Source organism: Spodoptera frugiperda, chromosome 26, assembly GCF_023101765.2.
Source record: "Spodoptera frugiperda isolate SF20-4 chromosome 26, AGI-APGP_CSIRO_Sfru_2.0, whole genome shotgun sequence".
In the NCBI taxonomy this organism is placed as follows: Eukaryota; Metazoa; Arthropoda; class Insecta; order Lepidoptera; family Noctuidae; genus Spodoptera; species Spodoptera frugiperda.
This window is the reverse complement of record NC_064237.1, coordinates 2,291,671-2,310,963: the sequence shown is the minus strand read 5'-3', so window position 1 is coordinate 2,310,963 and position 19,293 is coordinate 2,291,671. Positions and strand designations below refer to the sequence as shown.

Genomic DNA, 19,293 nt, shown 5'->3' with positions numbered 1-19,293 from the left:
GTGTGCAACTCTTCAGTTATTCGCTTTATGTTCAGTAGGTAATTCTGTATGAAGTCATTGAGTGGATAAAATGTCGGCGTGAAACAACGCGTGTATGAAATATGAATTCATTTATTGACTAGTATGTAGTACCTAATATTGAATTTAGAAGCGTAATAACTTGTAAGAGGCGTTTGTTATGCGAAGATTTAGGCAAGATGACATATTTTTGATAGTAATATTTGTATTTTTTTAATATATAAATATTTAATTTCAATTTAGAAGAAGAATTATATTATTTACGTTTTAAAAGAGTTTCAGACTCACCTACATAATTATGTTTCTATGTTATAAACTTAACTTTTCTAGATTGTGTTTTTAGAGAAGAATAAGGAGTATATTTTATCTTTGTTACACGTGGAATTGACGTAAAACATGTTTTATATATTAAGCTTTGATTATTTTTCGCCTTTGAGAAATACAACTAATGTTTGTACGAATCAGTTACTCTGTTATATCCATTGTGTAAAATAATGTTAATGTGTAAATAAAGAGGTTTTGTACATTGGTTATATAGTTATAAATAAATATTTACAATGTTCTTTTTGTGTTTTATTCTACGGTCTGAAAGAGTACCAGGTGCACCCCCTTTTTTTAAGGGCGGAATATCCAATGACTTCTCCCGCCCTCAGCGAGTCGAGAGGTAGTGTCAGCCTCTTACTGACTAAAAACCACCCCGTTCCTACTCCTGCTTTTTGAGCCCGAGCCGCGGTAAACCCACTAGTTAGTCCGCAACTCTGGAGGCGCACCCCCTGCCTGTTGCACTGTTGACACATAATGTACGAAATTTTTTTTTGGGTCGATTTTTTAACACCAGATACTCGTAATTTTATCGGAGGAATAATTTATGATTTTTTGACAATTCTTCCACACTAAAATCTGACAAATGTCAATTTTATTGTACATATAAGAATTATATTATGTTGATTGAAAAATCAGCCCTTGGCGTGCTTTTCCACCAGAGATGTGCTATGTAGCTATGCTGCGAAGATGTAATAGCTGAGCTGTGTAACTATGTGACCGTTTCCACCGATACTCAGCTATGTAGCAGTGCGAAGAAGATCTGCTAGATATGAAGGTGCATCTTCGCTGCACCAGCTGCGCTGCAAAGTAGCCGTGCGAGGAAAGCGCTGTTCGAGTTTGCGATGTAACGATAGTAGGGAAGCCATTCATAGCACGCGTCTATAGCACACATCCGTAGCACGTATCCATAGTATTATACATCCATTGCACGCATCTTTCCATATAAAAAACAGCTTAGTTGAGTCCGTTTCCACCAGTGCTAAGCTGTGTGACTATGATTGGTAGTAGCCAAACGCATCCACAGCGACGTAACATAGCACATCTCTGGTGGGCAAGCAGCCATTGAAATTAAACTGATGCTATAAAGATAAATCTTTCAATCGAGTTGGTTGCGTACTCAAAATTATGAAGTAAAAATGACGGCATGAATTTTAATTTGATAAAAGATAAAAATAATTCTTAACATGAGCGCAGTCTTCAAAAGACTCGCTCCTTACACAAAACATGCGGTGCGGTGGTATTGTCCTACGAAGAAAACCTACGAGTAAGTACCAGGGGGTTGTATGTTAGACATAATATTATGGTTTGTAGTTGATGAACAGGGTCGGAGTGACCTTGGCTGAAGTGGGCCCACTTACAAAATCACCAAACGTACACTGGCAAAATCAGAGTATGGAAGGCAGTTAATGGCTATTAATTTTGAGCTCATCTATAGCACGCATCTTTGGCCATCCCTGAGCTATCTCAGGGAGAGACAAATGATTACAATAGATCTTTTCTTAAGTTTCTCGAATAGGAGAGGTACTTGTTAGAACTGTTTTAAATTCCTTTATGAGTTGACTGAACTGTTTTGATTTCATTAAAGTTCTCGTATCATGACATGATCACTAGATGCAAGTTGTTGGTGGTCGGCGGCGGCGCTGGCGGCTGCAGCGTCGCGTGGCGCTTCGCCCGCAAATTGAAGAACAGCTTAATTGTGCTGGAACCTTGTAGGGTAATACACAAAACGATGTTTTTTACAAAACTTGGTAGTATATATGAGTACGTAAGGAGTTTTTTCATACCTATCGCTGAGCTAACTTGCATGAATTTTATTCCTTACAGATTTTATCTGCTTTTGCAACCTACCTACCTTCGAAGGTAGGTAATTTGGTAGCTATCTTGTAGGACCAGGAGCCTAAAATACCATTGTTTCTCCAGGTACACTACTATCAACCAGGCTTCACACTGGTAGGGGCAGGCATAAAGAATCTGCAGGCGATGTACAAGCCGCTCCCTAGCATTCTACCGCACAATATCACGTGGATACACGATCGGGCTGAGGGCTTCTGTCCCAGCGAGAACCTGGTGGTCACGTGGAAAGGTGACAAAATATACTACGAGTTTATGGTGATCGCTGTTGGTATCAGGAATGATTATGACAAGGTAAGATCACGTTGGGTTACTGATCGCAAATGTGATATTTGTGCGTTCAAAGAACCTAGAAACTTTTAAACCTTTCTCCCCATATGAGTGATACGATACACCTGGGCAATGGGCAAATAAGCCCAATTGCGTCTTTGTATCAGGCGCGCAGGAACGTGACTAATTTCCTTGGATCCTGGACCGTATTGATCAAAGTATCAAATCCTTATTTGGGGAGTAGGAAAAAATACTTTTCTCTCTAATTAAATGGTGAATGTCTGATTCCGTTAGGTGATAGGCCTGGTACAAGCTCTGGACAACCCTCGTTGCCCTGTCTCCACGATCTACTCTCCAATGTACTGCTCGAAGACCTGGATGAATATAAAGGACTTCAACGGTGGACATGCGCTGTTCACGTTCCCTGTTGTAGGCGGTAAATGTTCCGGTGCTGCCATGAAGATCATGTTTTTAGCGCAAGATTATTGGAGAAAGGTTAGATTTAACTTTGAAGACTCGCATATGTGCGTACTGCCAGGATTACTTACAGGGTAGCATTCGTGGGAAGTGCAGTGCGCCAGCAGGTACGTATGTAGGTACAGTCGTCTAAAATAAATCTAGCAAGTCTTACCTCTAGTTTTCAGGATAGACTTATTGTGAGATATACCTCAGGCAGACCTTGGTGATTCATTAGGAAAGTTACAATTATTCATTAATTGAGGAAATAAGGTGTAGGGATGTTCTATAGGTCATATATGAGTGAATAAGTGTATGTCAGAACTGCAGTCACGAGGCAATATTCCTCATAACAGAATTGAAAATGATCTAATGTTAGTCTTACATCATCTAGTTGTTCATCAACGTTTACAGTCTTCCCAGTAAATATTTACAGTTACTCTTTCTAATTGTGGTTTTCCTATAATGCTTTAGTTTATTTATTTCCTGCTAATTAACTGTTTCAAGGATTTAATTATGCTTCATTAAGGGGTGTGCCATTATACGATCTAACAACTTGCATAGGTAGGAAGGAAGGAAAGAGTCTCATTAAAGGTAAATATTGGCTCACAAATTAATACATATATTATAACATATTGTTTGCTATTGGTAGAAAGACTTCCCAGAAACCTCAAAAGGGGTTGCACACAACACTTTCTTTACTTAACAAACTACTAGTGGTCTTCAGTCCTTGTCAAAATGGAGAGGGAGATATAGCTTAATAGATTAAGCACCTCTCTAATTCCTATAATACATTTTCCAGCAAAAAATCATAGGTAAGACGAATATAACGTACAACACGGGAGCGGAGGACATATTCGGCGTGCCGAAGTATGCGGATGCCATCAGAGCGTTGGCTGTCAGTCGCGGCATCGTGCCCAACTATGGAGCCGACCTAGTCGAGGTGTCGCCTAAGGGAGCCGTGTTCATGGGACCTTGCGGAGAGGTAAGGAGTACAGGTTTCTGATGAAAGCTAGCAAATGCTTTATGCGAATTATCTATTATATAAAAATAAGTCGGGTTTTCCTTCCTGACGCTATAACTCCAGAACGCACGAACCGATTTCCATGGTTTTGCATTTGTTGGAAAGGTATCGGGTTCCGTGAGGTTTATAGCAAAAAAAAAAAATTAGGAAAAAAGACATGGTGGCGAAACGGAGTTCGCCAGGTTTGCTAGTGCTGTATAATATTAATTTGTTAGGTTAGTGAATAGTGGCTCTACGGACCCTGTACAACTGTACACTTAGTAGAAGTTTGATTTCTACGTTTAACGACATTGAAACGATAGCGTGTTCGGCGCTCTGATTAGTTGTTTCATTCGAGTTAACCAATGACGAGCTCTCGTTAAATATAAAACCAACTCGTACTAAGCTGTACTGTTCGTAAAAATTACCTATAGGCCGAAGGTTAATTAGTTATGTATACCTTAGTTTGATTACGGTGTAGCTGATATGACAATAAAGAGTCCACAGTTCCCATAGCCCTTGAAGCTCCCGATCTTAAGCGACAAAACAATACCCAATAAAATAGTCATAAACTTTAACGACAGCTATTAAAATTAAGCACCTAAAATTATTAATCATGATAATGAATAACTTCTAACATTGAAACTATTTAAATAGATAAAGTCAAAGTCAAGTCAAAATCATAGATTCCAATTAAACCATATACTTAGGTACCTTTGAAACGTCAACAAATAAAGAAATAATAGTCTATCAGTCTGTCCGTCAGTAAAGCTAGGTGCTAGATCCAGGTACAATAGCCAGCAGGTAACCAATATCATTTAGGTATTACCTTCTACTATCTACTTATCGATCAGAAGATTGTCCGTTGTCAAATTTCAATCTTCTGTTGCAGACGATATGCTTCCCATACAACATGCTGCACGTAACTCCGCCGATGGCTCCGCAGTACTGCCTGCAGCAGTGTGGGGAGCTGAGCACCGCCGCAGGGTACCTGGACGTGAATACAGACACGTTGCAACACACGCGGTATCCCAACGTGTTCGGGCTGGGAGACTGCACGTGTACGCCTAATAGCAAAACTGCTGCTGCCGTAGGTTAGTAAGAGATGACTTATTTTTTGTTAAGGAAAAATTGTTTCAGCTCTTGTTAAGCTATTTTGAGGGTTGCGTGTCAACAACAAACAGAAAATAGCAGTTGTTATTAGCTACAACACTATTGACCAATCGGTTTATAAGCAATCCAAAAATATTCATCGCCGTGCAAATCAAAATGCAAGAATTAATGTAAACTAAAACAGTACTATAGGATATTATATGTGAAGGCAATATGTGTTATAGGTATTTTGTGTTGTACAGTGTACTACAGGTAATTCAAATAGATATAATATCTTAAAAATTGAGCGATGCTTGGCGTTAAACTTGCTTCCTAATGTTTCTATTCATCAGCTCCCCAAAGCTACGTGGTGGAGCGAAACCTGCGCAACGTGATGTCGGGCAAGGCTCCCTCCGCCAAGTACAACGGGTACGGGGCCTGTCCTCTCATCACATCATACAGGAAGGGCATGCTGGCAGAGTTCGTGTACAACAAGAAGATATGGGAGACATTCCCCTTTGATCAGGTAAACAAGGATTTAAATGAATAGAGGTTGCTTATGGGCAGACGTGCTCCATCGTAGGCCGCATCATCACTTACCATCAGGTGAGATAGCGGCCAAACGTCGGCCCATTAAACATAAAAAAAGAATAGGTTATTTGTCTAGCAGAGGTAGGCAACTCTAATCCGGAGCTACAGACTATCTAGCGTGTATATCGGTGCTCCGGCTCGACAAGCAGGAGTAGAAAGAGGGTGGGTTTAAGTCAGTAAGAATGTGACTCTCCCTCTTGCCTCGCCCAGGGCGGGAGAAATCATTGGATGGTTTTTCCCCGTCAAATATGTACTGCATTTTTGAATTATTAATAGTTGTTTCTTTATTCCAGTCTGAGAATTTTGACATAGAAATCAAACGTAATCTGACTGATTGACTTGATTATCAAAGTAAATTATTAGCTTACTATTTTATATTACAAATAATCTTATTTCCAGGCAAAAGAGCGTCGTATAATATATCAAATAAACAAGTACGTTTTGCCATATATTTACTGGAACTCGCTGGTCAAAGGAAAATGGAACGGCCCGGGAACCATACGCAACATTATCAATCCACTCCGAAGATGAAAACATCACGATTCAATATAAATATTTTATTAAAACAACTCTTTATATTATAATACAAACTTCTTAAGACTAATCATTTACAAATATACGTTTTTTATTTTGTTTTACATTCATGTTTTTCTTTTCTTTATTATAAAAACAGTGAAGTTATTTACGTAGTATGCAGGTAAGAACATTGAAATTGATTCAGTACAGAGACAGTAAGTATTGTTTTAAAAAAATTAGTCGAATGTATATTTATATTTTACCTGCATACCAAATAAGTTGGCTGATTGTACTTAAACCAAATAAAAATCCGATGATATAAAACACTTTCGTAAAGAGAAATTTATCCAATCAAATTATTAAATGTTCTTAGAAAGTAACTTCCGATTTTTTCATTAAAAATTGCAAGTAATAATATCCTTAGGAAATAGTAAAATTATTTACATATAATTATTTCGAATATCAAACATTCTCTAACATAGCATTGCACGGTATTTATTTAGCTTTAAATTACAAATTGTTACTGTCTTATAGTAGTAAATCATAAATGTATGGTAGGGACATAGGTGAGGTTCAATATATAAAAATTGCATAAAGCCTATCCAGTAGGGAGTGATATCATACACTGGACACAATTGGGTAGAAGGTCAAAACATTTTCAAAATAATTTAATACTTTCATTCATTGATTTGGCGATCTACTTAATTTTTTTTTTTTGTTTTCTGTAGCAAATTTTACAAAATTGAGTATGATGTTGCGATTTCGATGCAAAATTCATAAAAAAATAATAGTTTTTGACATTTCGATAAAAGTATTGAACTTGACTAGTTGTCTTACTTTGGAAAACTATTGAGGATTTTCTAAATCAGGGAACCATGTATTACTTACATAAACGAAAAAAATATTTTGAACTATACCTAATGCGCTCTAACAAGGTGCGGCTGACAGATTCAGTAACGTTTCGTATCACTCTTGAAAGTTGCTGCGATTTAAAAATTATGCCTTAATATTTTAGCTGTATCACATTCGTATTATGTTAAATCATTCGGATGCGTAGTTAGTTAAATTAAAACCAACCGGAATGTTCTAGTATTCAATTAAAATCTAATGAAATGAAAAATAAAGTAAAGTGTTATGCGTATAACGTAAAGCCATAGTCGTGTTTAGTGATGGGATGTACGGCTACGACGGATAGGTAGTCGATGTTTTTTTAAAATTTAAAACGAAAATCGTGCGTCGTTCAATTATCATTCTTAAAAAACCTTTAATTATGTGGGTAAATCCACTGTAGACGCGGCTCTCTCTGCCCAAACCACAGTGACATTATCTGAGCAGAAATATGTAGTAGGCATTTTTCTAGACATTTCCGGCACCATTGATAATGCGTGGTGGTACTTAATCTAACATATACAAACTAATATATCCTTGTTTTCTTCACGGTTCTGTAAAACTGTAACTCTGAAACACCTCAGGGCTCGGTCATAAAATATTTATTTTGACAAGTATATACACGTAGTTAGACTGCGCAACTAAATAACACACACATTTAATAAAAAAATTAAAGAGAATTAAATGTATGCTGCGAGTATCGATAGCGATAAAAAAAGATTTTTCTAATGTCCATCCCTAAAGAGAGACGTCAACGTCATACAGGCATCTGTCAGCCGCACCTTGTTACGGCGCATAGGGTATAATATAATATAGCCTATTATGGTGGTTTGGTTTAAACATTTGGTGATTGTACTCAAAACTAATACCTATTTAAAATGATTTGGTTAACTCACAATAAAATTAGGGAATATAATTCTTTATTTTAATGAATTTTAAGCAATAGTTTTTTAGTACTATTTCGACTTTGACGTCTCGTTAATCTCGCGAGATCTCGAGATTACATTCCCTATTTACAATAAAATTATAAAACCGTGGTACTTCATCTGTATATGCATAATAGCATATCAAATACTTAAGAGGGATTTAACACTTAACTCAACTCTAGAAAAAATACTGAAAATTACCTCATAGTTTAATTTAGTTACTAAAGTACTCAGAAATAACGAAACAATCTCAAAAGCCTCTTAAATCTATATTCTTTGTATGAAATGACTACAATAATTAATCGATAAGCTTTTAAAAAAGGCATAAACACACACGTCTATCTTTTGACATAAGTTCAATATAAAAAAATCTCATTAATACATCCGAAATATTTCATAACATAAAAAAATATCTAAAAGATTACAACTACTACAATAATTACACTTTACTAGTATTCAGATTACTTTATTTATGTCCATTGCTGAACTCGGCAGCGCTCTGTCGCATCTTGCGCATGGCTGCGCGACGCATACGATGTTGTTTGCGCAATACAGAACAGGCATTGGTTTGCCATGGGCACTTAAGGTAGGTACGCGTCCACAGGCCCGCATCGTACGCATCTCACGCAACGGATTTTAGTTTGTCTTGTACAGAAACTCATACAACTGCGTCCACTGATCCGCATCGTACGGACCGCATCATCAGCAATGCCTACATGCGATGCGTGCGATGCGTACGATGCGGGCCTGTGGACGCTTACCTTTATAGACTGTTGATGTAATGTGATGTGATATTAGAAATTCTTTACAAAAATGTAATCTCATTTTTCATAACCGCCTTAAACAATTCTAAAACCTATTACAATGTACACAAGTTATACTTTACTAGTATTCAGATTAGTGAACTGTTCTTTATGCCCGTTGGTGATGTCGGCGGCGCTCTGTCGCTTCCTGCGCATGGCCGCGCGACGCACGCGGTACTGTTTGCGCGTCTTCACCAAGTACACTGCGAGAGCTATCGCTATCAGTAACGTTACTATGATACATGCTCCTAAGATTATAGTTAGGGAACTAAATTTCTGTAGATTGTTCTCCGTTGATGGTTCCAGCTGGAATGGGAGAAAAGGGATATAATATTATTATTAAAATCTTACATACCGCCGTTTCAGTATTTTAATGGTTACTTAACCCAGTTCCTTGTAATTGTTGGTCTATACAAAATCGTTACTAAGGAATAGTTTAAGTAATTATTAAATGTCTATGAGTGCGGCAGTTAATAATATAAATGTGAAAGTTTGTGAGTTTCATTGTGTACTCTTTCACATCAAAATGGCTGAAGGGGTCGGGATGATATTTGGAACAGGGGTCAGATTATGATCTGGCTGACACATAGGGTACATTTTATCCCGTAGGTAAGGAGAAGCCGCTGGAAGAAGCTAGTTACATTCAAATGTACCTATCTAATATACCTCCCCCTACTCTCTCCTGTGGGGTAATCGTCAGTGTCTGGTAATAGGTTAGTTAAGTCACACTCTATAGGGATATAGAGTGTGACTTATTACTTCCTCATGATAAAAAGATTAATTTCGGAGAATAAGATGTCAGGTTGCGTTTACGCATATCGGCACGTCTGTCTTAGGAAGAGGTGATGCAACGTCAAACGTGATACATTACTGGACAACAAATGCTAATGTCTCTTGATAAACCTCTTCCTAAACCTCTTTCAATGTCTAACTGTCGTACTCAGAGACATTTAATGATTACTTAAACTATTCTATAGTAAGGATTTTGTTCCGAAAACCATTACTAAAGACTGGGTTAAGTAACCATAAAATGACTTTGAGTACGCCAGTAAATAGCTCTACTACTACACAAAATAAAACAAAGGGCACATTAAAATGACTCTTACACTGTAGTTTTAAGGTCTATTATCGATTGAAACCTTCATTAGACAGGCAGGTCCATAATTAGGTACTTACCATGTAGTTCCCATGCATGCCACTGCGCGAGTACTGCTCACTGCACATAGCGCGCTCCGTCCAGTTGTACCAGTGCACCAGTCGGAGACCTTCGAAGGCTCGAGGAGTACCACACCTGGAATATACAAAAGAAGGCGAATGAGGAAGATGGGAAAGAAATGCGAGTTCATTTTGCTCTACCCGCGAATTAAAACCTTCCTCGGCTCCTGTGATTACCAGCAACAGGACTTAGTCCACGAAAAACGGCAATTAGGGTACCTATATAAAGGTGAGTAAAAAAAATATGTAAGGAAATTGATTTGCCTTTGTCCATGGACCCAATAAAGTTACAAATTAAGTAGGTTCGTGTTCTATACATTAGAGGGAGATAAAAAAATTTAAACTATTTATTTAGGCCCAATAAGAATGACAGTACGTAAGAGGTAGAGTCTATCGTATCCTTTCTTCTCCTCTAATAAAATCTTCTGATTTATTGCGTTGCGAGATCTAAGACATTCTGTGACAGTGTTATTCATGTCCTTGGAACGCGCCGGACTTCAGTATTCCGGTGTTTAGATCCTGGCTTACAGGAAGTGGCGGGCTTGTCCCAATAAAAAAAGTACGCAAGAGCTAAGAGACAAATGTTAATTCCCAAACTCATACCGAAGTTCAGCCAAGAGATGCGACTGGTTCATGGCATACATCTGCGGCAGTAGATCGTCCACCACCCACTGCATGTCGCAGCTGCAGTCCCACGGGTTGTGCTGCAGGTTCACGCCCTCGCTCACTGCCGACCAGTCCACCAGCGTCTTCGGGAGATACGTCAGGTTGTTCTTGCTTATGTCCAGCTGAAATTTGAGAGGATTTTGGTTACTTTTTTAAAAGAAAGTAGTAAGAAGGGGCTTTAAAACAATGTTTTAAGAGAGGTCAAGGAGGAGAGGAGTTTTTAGGAGAGGATGGGGATATCTTCTAAGGTCTTGGTGAGGCGAAAGGGAGTGTCAGACTCTCAATGCCTAAAAGTCACCTCGTTCCTACTCCTGGTCTTCGAGGTAGGTATTCCGCAGCTGTAGATGGTCTAAGAGTCTAATGGTGAACGTTTAAGACAATGTAAGATTGCCCTGGTTGCTTTAGCCAAGACTAGAGATGTTAACGACCACTCCAATTTGAAATGTTCAAAGGGGACCCATAGGTTAGGCATTTAAGCAACATATCAACTGCGGGTAAATGCTAAACTATGTATAAAAACCAACTACAAAATCAATTTTAATAATACATATTTACTAAACTCACCATACACAACGAAGTTCCATCAAAGGCTCCCGCCTTAATTTCTGCCAAAGACGAACAACCAGAGAGATAGAGAGAGAAACAGTTCAACTCATTCTCCGTCTCATCTGCCGCTCGACCAACCACGTTGCTGAACGCTTTCTCATCGACAACGCTCAGAGCCTTCATCTCATTCATATACAAACTCTTTACTGCAATTATATTTTTAAAATAAACCGCCTCTATGGGGTTGCCATCTAAATGTAACTCCTCTAAATTGGGGAAAAATTGTGTGCTAATTGTCTTTGGTATTTCTGTGATGAGGTTGTAAGATAAGTCTAGGATGTATAAGCTTTGCAGTTTCTTCTCTATGTTCAGTTCCTTTATTTGATTTCCACCGATGTTTAGTACCTGTAAGTTGAAAGTTTTATGTTATATTTATGCAATGAAGTTGGGGCTTCGTACAAATTAAGGTAGGTACCTATTAATTTTTTTGTACTAAGTCATGTTTTTCTGACCATAATGTAGAAGAAAGAGAAAGAGAGAGAGAGATACAACGCTCAATTATTTATCTTATTCAATTATTTCAATTACTACACCGTTGGTGCGGTGGCTGGGCGACCGACTACCGCGCAACGGGTAGCGGGTTTAATTCCCACACGGAACAACTCTTTGTGTGATCCACAAATTGTCGTTTTGGGTCTGGGTGTCATGTGTTTGTGAACGTATATTTGTAAACACGCCCATTACACAGGAGAATATCCTAGAGTGAAGCAAAGTTCTTCAATAAATGAAATAATAATAATGTAGTAAACTTACCTCTAAACTGTCGAAGTTGACTGAATTCTCATCATATAGTTCCGATAACCTATTATACGATAGATCTATGTACTTTATACCACTCGGGAACTTGGGCCAATGGAACAAAGTATTCACTTTCAGTATGGCAATCTGCAAAGTAGGCGGCAAAGCGAAAAGTAACGTTATGTTGTTCTGCGCAAGGTTCAATTCTCTTAAATTCGTGCAGGTTAAGAAAGATTCTTCTTCCACAACTTCTATGATGTTGTTTGATAAGTCCAATAGTTCTCTGGAATTAAAAAAAGTATTATTATAACGAGTGCCTCATTGGTCAAGTAAAATATTTTTAGTATGTAATAATGCGAAATCTAGAACTGGCCAATATGAGCAATAGGGTCACATAATATATTTTTTGTTATTTATTTGGCTCACCAACAATTATTTATAGACATAATTTATTTATTTATTTATTTAAGGACAACCAACAAAGCATACACCAGAAAATACATGTTATAGCACTCACATAAATACATTTTGTAGTGTAGCCTTAATTAAAGGCTGCCACGGCATGCATTACATAGGAGTAACAAACATTTACAGAACTTATTAATGGATTGACACATTGATACAGCAATGTCTTACATTGACATATTAAGTATAATCATAAGATAACTAGTGAAAAGTAGATGTTCTCTGTAGAGGCATTTAGGGGTTAAAAAGTATAAAAATGCTATATTATGTTATTTAAGGGAATAATAATTATGCCCTTGATTAAGAGACTAATAATATATTTTGCAACAGTTCGCCATAGCAAAAATTTATAAAGTAGTTAACTATATGTTGCCATATTTATTATCAAACAGGTCAACCAGTGTGTGTAAATCTGATAGATAAGCAAGGTGTATAATTACAATGGCTACTAAACTTGTGAGCACCCACCTACCTATATTTATTTAGATTGTCACCTTATCGTAGCATCGATAATAATTCAGCGGTAGCTCTTGAAAACTCTATAGACTTGTATTTGTTTGAAATACTTAATATATGGCCTACTGGTTTAAGGTTAGGTGATAAAAATGCATGTCTATTATATAAAACTAGTTACTTCCGCGCGGTTTCACTTGCTCTGCTTGGCTCCTATTGGTCATAGCGTGATGTTTTATAGCCTATAGCCTTCCTCGATAAATGCACTATTCAACACAAAAAGAAATATTCAAATCGGACCAGTAGTTCTGGAGATTAGCGCGTTCAAACAAACAAACAAACTCTTCAGCTTTATAATATTATTAGTATAGAAGTATAGATTAAGTTGGGTTTATCTTCCTCACGCTATAACTCCAGAATGCGCGAACCGATTTGCACGGTTTTGCATTCGTTGGAAAGGTCTCGGGCTCTGTGAGATTTATAGCAAAGAAAATTCAGGAAAAATTCAAGACAAAAGCAGGAAAACAGGGAAAATCATTGGTGGCGAAACGGAGTTCGCCGAGTTTGTTAGTTAATTAATAAATATTTATCCATTGGTGTCCAGTGCATCGGTATATATCTTAAATCGATAGAGCACGTAGCTTTTTGGAAGTATAACGTATTTATCGGGTGTAATTTGAGATTGGGAGTTAATACTGAGAATAGCGCGTGTATTGAACACAAACCCACGTATGTACTCAGTAGTAGTCAGTAGTGGAAGTTACGGTCACGCACTAAATGCATGCAGAAAAAATGACAATTAAGTATAAATATCCCCCTAGCCCCTGACAGTTTACTACTCATCTCTCATACAAAAGAAAAAAGAAAAGACAATCTGATTATTTAGGCTATGAGGCAAATATACATCTTTGCCTTAGAAACCTAAATAACAAAACCTAAATATCTATACACATATAAATAAAATTGTGCATATGAATACACACACGTTAAATACAGTACAGCAACATTTTTTTTTTTTTCAATTTTGTCTGTCTCTCTGTCTGTTTGATCTAGCTGATCTCTGAAATGGTTTTTATTGGGAGGTGTACGAAGGAGAAATAAATATTAGCAGATTGGTAAGGAAGTGGGCGAATAATCCGTTTGTAACTCCATACACAGGGGCCTACAATATCTAATATATAGTTGCCTACAAGTGCTAGTTGAGATAAAACAACAACCATTAGTCTTCATAAACTTTAGTAGCTTACAAAAACTACAAGCGGCTGCTCTTTAGTAATAAAATTTAAGTTCGAAAGTGGACCTTACGGCGACGAAATAAGAGTTCTAATAATCACAGACCAAAATTCTAATTTTAACAGTGACAATAAATGCAGGTTTTTATGTATAATTCTATAATTTACTCTCATCTAACCACCAAAATAGTCAACTCTATCGTAAGAAAAATATGGCTCATAATCCTTTAAAGGGGGCGATATACTTACAGGCTGTTATTAGCAGGGAAGGAATCCTTCGTTATAGATCTTATTCTATTGTCATTAAGGTTCAATCTCTTCAGTCGAGCTAAATTCTCAACATCATTTTTTTGGAGGAACAAGTCAAAGATTCCATTCTTGCTGATATCCAGCTCTTCAAGTGACGTCATAGGCTGCAGAGCTTCCAAGGGTATTTTCTTTAAATTATTACTCTGCAAACTCAATTTCTTCACGTGTCGTAAATGTTTGAAGTCTAAAGTGTTAAATTCTGATAGCTTATTGTGTGATAGGTCGAGATCTTCCAATCCTTCAATGTTCGTGAATAGGTCGGGCGTGATCTCCGTCAGTTCGTTGTGCGAGAATGACAGTATTTTCAAATTTGGAACGTCACTGAACGGATCTGGCCAGTACGCTTTAATGGCATTGTTAGTAAACTTTAGCGTTTCCACTTGCGAATTTGGAGGCAATCTGAAAAAATACGAATACATTATTAAAAATTTAGTAATTGCTTCATTTGAACTAAAGATAAACATTTTAATCTGACCAACAGCTCTACAAGGTTAAACTATTAATTAATAAGAATGGGCCTTTTTAGCAATCATTCAGTCGAAGTTTTATCTATTCTTAAGCAGAGAACAAGGTAAGGATCATCTACCAAGACGTGCATGACATAATCCGGGCTTCAATACAAGATTCTAGGACTCCTACTATCAATTTCAATCATGACAGAACGCGATTAGGACTGATTCGCAGACAAGGTTTCTTAACCACACTTAAAGGCCAAAGGACCAATTTTCTTCAGAACAAAACTACGAACGTGGTCCTTTTGTCAGGAAAACCAGGATTCGTTAATAAATAAAAAATCTAAATAGGCACAGGTCGTTATCACGTGTAAGTTGTGTACAGTTACACAATTACCTACTTGGGTAAACAATAAATTAATATTTTTATCTCGGTTTTATTTGGTCTAGAATTAGAATCACTACTTTGTAAATATGAAAAACAAACACGTGAAACGTTGAAAGCAATCGGAAATTTGCCGTAGTGTTGAATTTGCGAAAAGAGATAACAATCGTCATAAGTAATGAGGTAAGCTGAGGGCAATAATCGGAGTCGGTTCAAAGGCTCTTAGTCGGATTATTAGTACTTTAAATTCTACACATTGAACGCCGCGGTGGTCACCCCTGACCGACGTTAGCAGAGGTGCCTTCAACAGTTCTCTATTGACAGTCAAAGACTTAAATCCTATTTGTCAATATTTTACTAGCAATGTCAAGACTTAACACATAAGAGTAGTATGTTACACCTGTGGCTTCGAGGCGCAGGGTTAACATACTATCACGGAACCACCATGATAATTTTAATTAACCCATTAAAGAGAATTGACCCTCAATCTCTCGCTGTACTCGGTTTCCATTCACCATGTTATCCACCGTGCAGTATAAAAAAAGGGCACCTACCCAATTTCACATGGCAATTTCAGATATAGGTATAATCATTACATAAACCTATGTATATAGAATAGAATCAGGCGTTACTTTGCGGAACGGGCGTGGGCGCGAGGGCGGTGCTGCACACCGCATGTTAAAAAATACATGTATAAGCGGAATTAAAACTAAAAATCTTACTGTATTGTTAGTATAACAATTACATGCATTTTAAACCGCAGTGGTAATTGTTTTATCACCAAAGGCTACGTAACTAGGTGGCGTCTGTACTGTGATAGTACAAGTCGGCCATTTCCCGGCGCGGCGTGATGATTCGCAAAACAAACGCAGGTGACACGGTTTTCTGCTTGATTGATGTGTTGGTTAATCTCGAGACGACGCACAGAATAATGACCCTTCGTATTAGTTAAAATAATTTTAAAGGATGCCCATTTATTTATAGTATTTTTTACACAACAACGAAAGGAGTTAAGAACAAACTTCAATGAAAAAGACAGACGGATAATTCTAATTTGCTGTTTCACAAGAGCCTAAAATAAATGCTTCGATTTTTACTTAAAGGTCAGAGTATGGTGTATCCAACAGGTATCTTGTACAGACTTTGAGAATTCCCGAATTTCATATCTATTTTACATAAAGCAATAAAAATGATAAAAGTGATCCATATTATACTTCTAGACAATTTATATTATTCCTTTAGCATTCTCCGTGAAATAAGGACTCATATGAATTGAAAATATAATTCTATGAATAAATATTTCAACTTACGTATTTGGCTAGACAGGTTTATTTAACATTGACTTTGCGAATTTTAGAGGTCTGCCCTTAATTGTTAGGCTTCGTACCAAAGTTAAATGAAAATAGATTTAATAAATGACAAGAGTGATTAATACTAATAGTCTTGAGCGACCTTGCCGCAATGGCCGCATCCTCCAATTTTGGAATGTTCCGGAAGACCTTTTAAATGACGATGTCCCGTTGCTAGGACTCAAGGTATACATCGGTATATATGTATGCAGAAAGTAGTAGATGGTGAAATAAGAACTGTTACTATGGAAACTATTCAATATTTTTTGAGAATTTGCCACTAAGGACCAAAAATGTATATTACAATGACGAAGCTAAAATGGACTGCACTTTATTTGCAAAAATGTGTTGTTTTTTTATACGGATACATAAGAATGATAAAAATTGTTGCCAGTGGGCCACAATGCCACAAATAGGCTACAATGGCATTTTCAATGCATTTCCTAAATGACTCCCTGACCTAAACAATATTATGGATAGGTAGATAATTACACACCTATTACATATACCTATATAGTACTTCGGAAAATGATGACTAAAGGACCACTGCATTGCATTACCAAACCATATAAATACCGACACGTCAGGACAGATATCAAAACCACTTCTAAATACATAAGAGACTATTGCACATCAATGACTTCTGATAAAACCTCAGCCGTGGTTAAATTTTACTCTATTTAATAGTTACAATAACGTCTTTATCAATAAAATATTATTTTCTTAAATCGTTTATTTATCATAAATAGGAAAATAGGAATCATAATTATATTAATTGATTTATGTTTTTCTTGTTAATGTAAATACTTTAGTAACTTTTTGTAGGCGTCACCTTCTCATTTGTAATCTAATCTACTTATTGTTTCTTACGAAGAAATTGCTTGTAAATAGTGCAATGAGTCGATTGTAATTTTTATTGAGTACTTATTTGATTTGGTGCTGATGACGTAGGAGACCCTGGGTAGTTTGCTGAAACTCTGTTAAGTACTGTCAACTCACATTAATTAATACCTTTGATAATTCGAATTTCTTGGTTATTCAAGTTATCATAATGGCCCTAGAAAATATTTCGAACTAAATCTAAACATTTTTGTGGTAATTCGACAAAAATGTCGTTGCACGTAACCAATTGTCTCGTTAATTCGAACTCATCGGCGTCAAACTCTCGATAATTCAAAATTGCAGAGAGAAAAGGACATATACGAGGTACCTACCTAAATTCTGAGACAAGTTCAAATTTCGGACCATTCAATAATTCGAAATATTTTAGGAACCCTGAATTCGAATCACATTTACGAGAGTCGACTGTACCTGAAATTAATTAATTTCAGAAAGGTACAATAACGCAATATAGCAATATTAAATCAAGAAATAAATTCTACTTTCATAATTAATTTATGTCTTCCAATGTTCCAAAGGGCCATTAAGCTCACTAAAACTAGGAATTTAATTAATATTCGCTAATTAAACGGTTGTCTCGATGATGTACTTATTTTTATCTACCGACAAGTACCCAGCGTCTTGATACGGTTTTCCCTAAAAGAGCTCATGCAAACAAAGATTAAGATACTTGGTATGTAAACAAAAATTCAATGCCCTTTAATATAATGTGCCTCGCGTTTTATTATAGCACCGTGATAAGCAGTCAAGGTGAAAACAACATAATGCATAGTCAGGGTCAGGTTTGTCCAGAAGTCTGGAGGCGTACCTGGAGGTAATGGGTGAACAGGACATTTTCATGATTATAAGAGATTTTATTGAATGTTATTTAGTAGTATTCAGTTAAGTAAGTGGTTCTTGTCTGTACCAGTAACACCTGGAACGTCAGCGATCAGAGGTGTACCGAAGGACCAATAAATTTTGATTTATACTACCTACTAATTCGAGCTTCTAACTCGTGAATTTAACGCTTAGTATAAGATTTAGAACATTGACCTAACGCTGTAGAACGATTACGCCCACGTTCATTGCTGCTAGAACTTACCAATTTGGCAGAAGATTAACGGTCTTAGTTAAGCTTGTTGGTCTAGGCATTTAATAAATGAACGTAACGGTTACTTACTTGCCCAATGTTGACAATCCCAGTCCGTCGAACGTCGCCGATATTTTCAATCCGTTCGGATTTAATGGCCAAGCGATCTTGTCTAAGTCGGCAACATTACCGATCCTATCGAACTCTGAACACTGAACATACAACACTATGTGAGTCCTATCGATATCCGGAATTTCACTGCACGTACAAACATCACACAACTGTATTAATTTCAACACTTCTTCATTTATTAATTCTTCATAAACGTCTTGAGCACTTCCATTTTTAAATATGAAAAATAGAAACGTCAAATAACAAAGGGCGCGCATTTTTACTTTTTAAAAACGATGACACAAGCCCATCTGCGTTCGACTCGTAATCGCGGTGGAATGATAAGTTTCCCTATCGTTGTCTTATCGGCAGCGCCTCTGTGTGTGTACATTGCTGAAAATGACGCACACTAAGATAATGGGAGATTAATACGAACTCCTGTGATTCATGGTCCTTTAATATGAAAGCTATCGGTCCTTTGAAGGGAGGTATTTGTAACATGCTAATACTTTAAACAATAATGCCGTCGGTACATTCCGTAGCACTTCCGCAAGGTAACTCAATCTACCTCATCTTGCGTATTGTAGACAGGCACCTATATA

General features: G+C 37.0%; 2 protein-coding genes across 3 annotated transcripts in view; one reads left to right on the top strand and one right to left on the bottom strand.

Annotated features, from left to right (window-relative positions):
* The window catches only part of LOC118264839 (uncharacterized), a 25,691-nt gene extending 16,839 nt beyond the window's left edge, over window positions 1-8,852 (top strand). Inside the window, exons 9-16 of the mRNA XM_050705133.1 lie at window positions 1,509-1,606; window positions 1,954-2,056; window positions 2,263-2,487; window positions 2,758-2,958; window positions 3,722-3,904; window positions 4,815-5,016; window positions 5,368-5,540; window positions 6,005-8,852. Of these exons, the coding sequence (XP_050561090.1) occupies window positions 1,509-1,606; window positions 1,954-2,056; window positions 2,263-2,487; window positions 2,758-2,958; window positions 3,722-3,904; window positions 4,815-5,016; window positions 5,368-5,540; window positions 6,005-6,136 (1,317 nt within the window). The 3' untranslated portion in view covers window positions 6,137-8,852. The remainder of the gene's footprint in view (window positions 1-1,508; window positions 1,607-1,953; window positions 2,057-2,262; window positions 2,488-2,757; window positions 2,959-3,721; window positions 3,905-4,814; window positions 5,017-5,367; window positions 5,541-6,004) is intronic.
* On the bottom strand, window positions 6,148-19,293 carry LOC118264808 (protein artichoke). Of its 2 annotated transcripts, XR_007707269.1 has the most exons (8): window positions 18,671-19,293; window positions 14,363-14,821; window positions 11,979-12,246; window positions 11,184-11,570; window positions 10,557-10,741; window positions 9,915-10,029; window positions 7,495-9,044; window positions 6,148-7,422 (listed from the first exon to the last, which is right to left on the bottom strand). XR_007707269.1 is itself a non-coding variant. In XM_050705175.1 (7 exons), the coding sequence occupies exons 1-7, from the start codon at window positions 18,967-18,969 to the stop codon at window positions 8,811-8,813; spliced, it is 1,947 nt and encodes a 648-aa protein (XP_050561132.1). In that variant the 5' UTR covers window positions 18,970-19,293; the 3' UTR covers window positions 6,148-8,810. The 2 variants fall into 2 exon arrangements, 1 of the variants encoding a protein (XP_050561132.1); XM_050705175.1 differs by having other exon boundaries at window positions 6,148-9,044.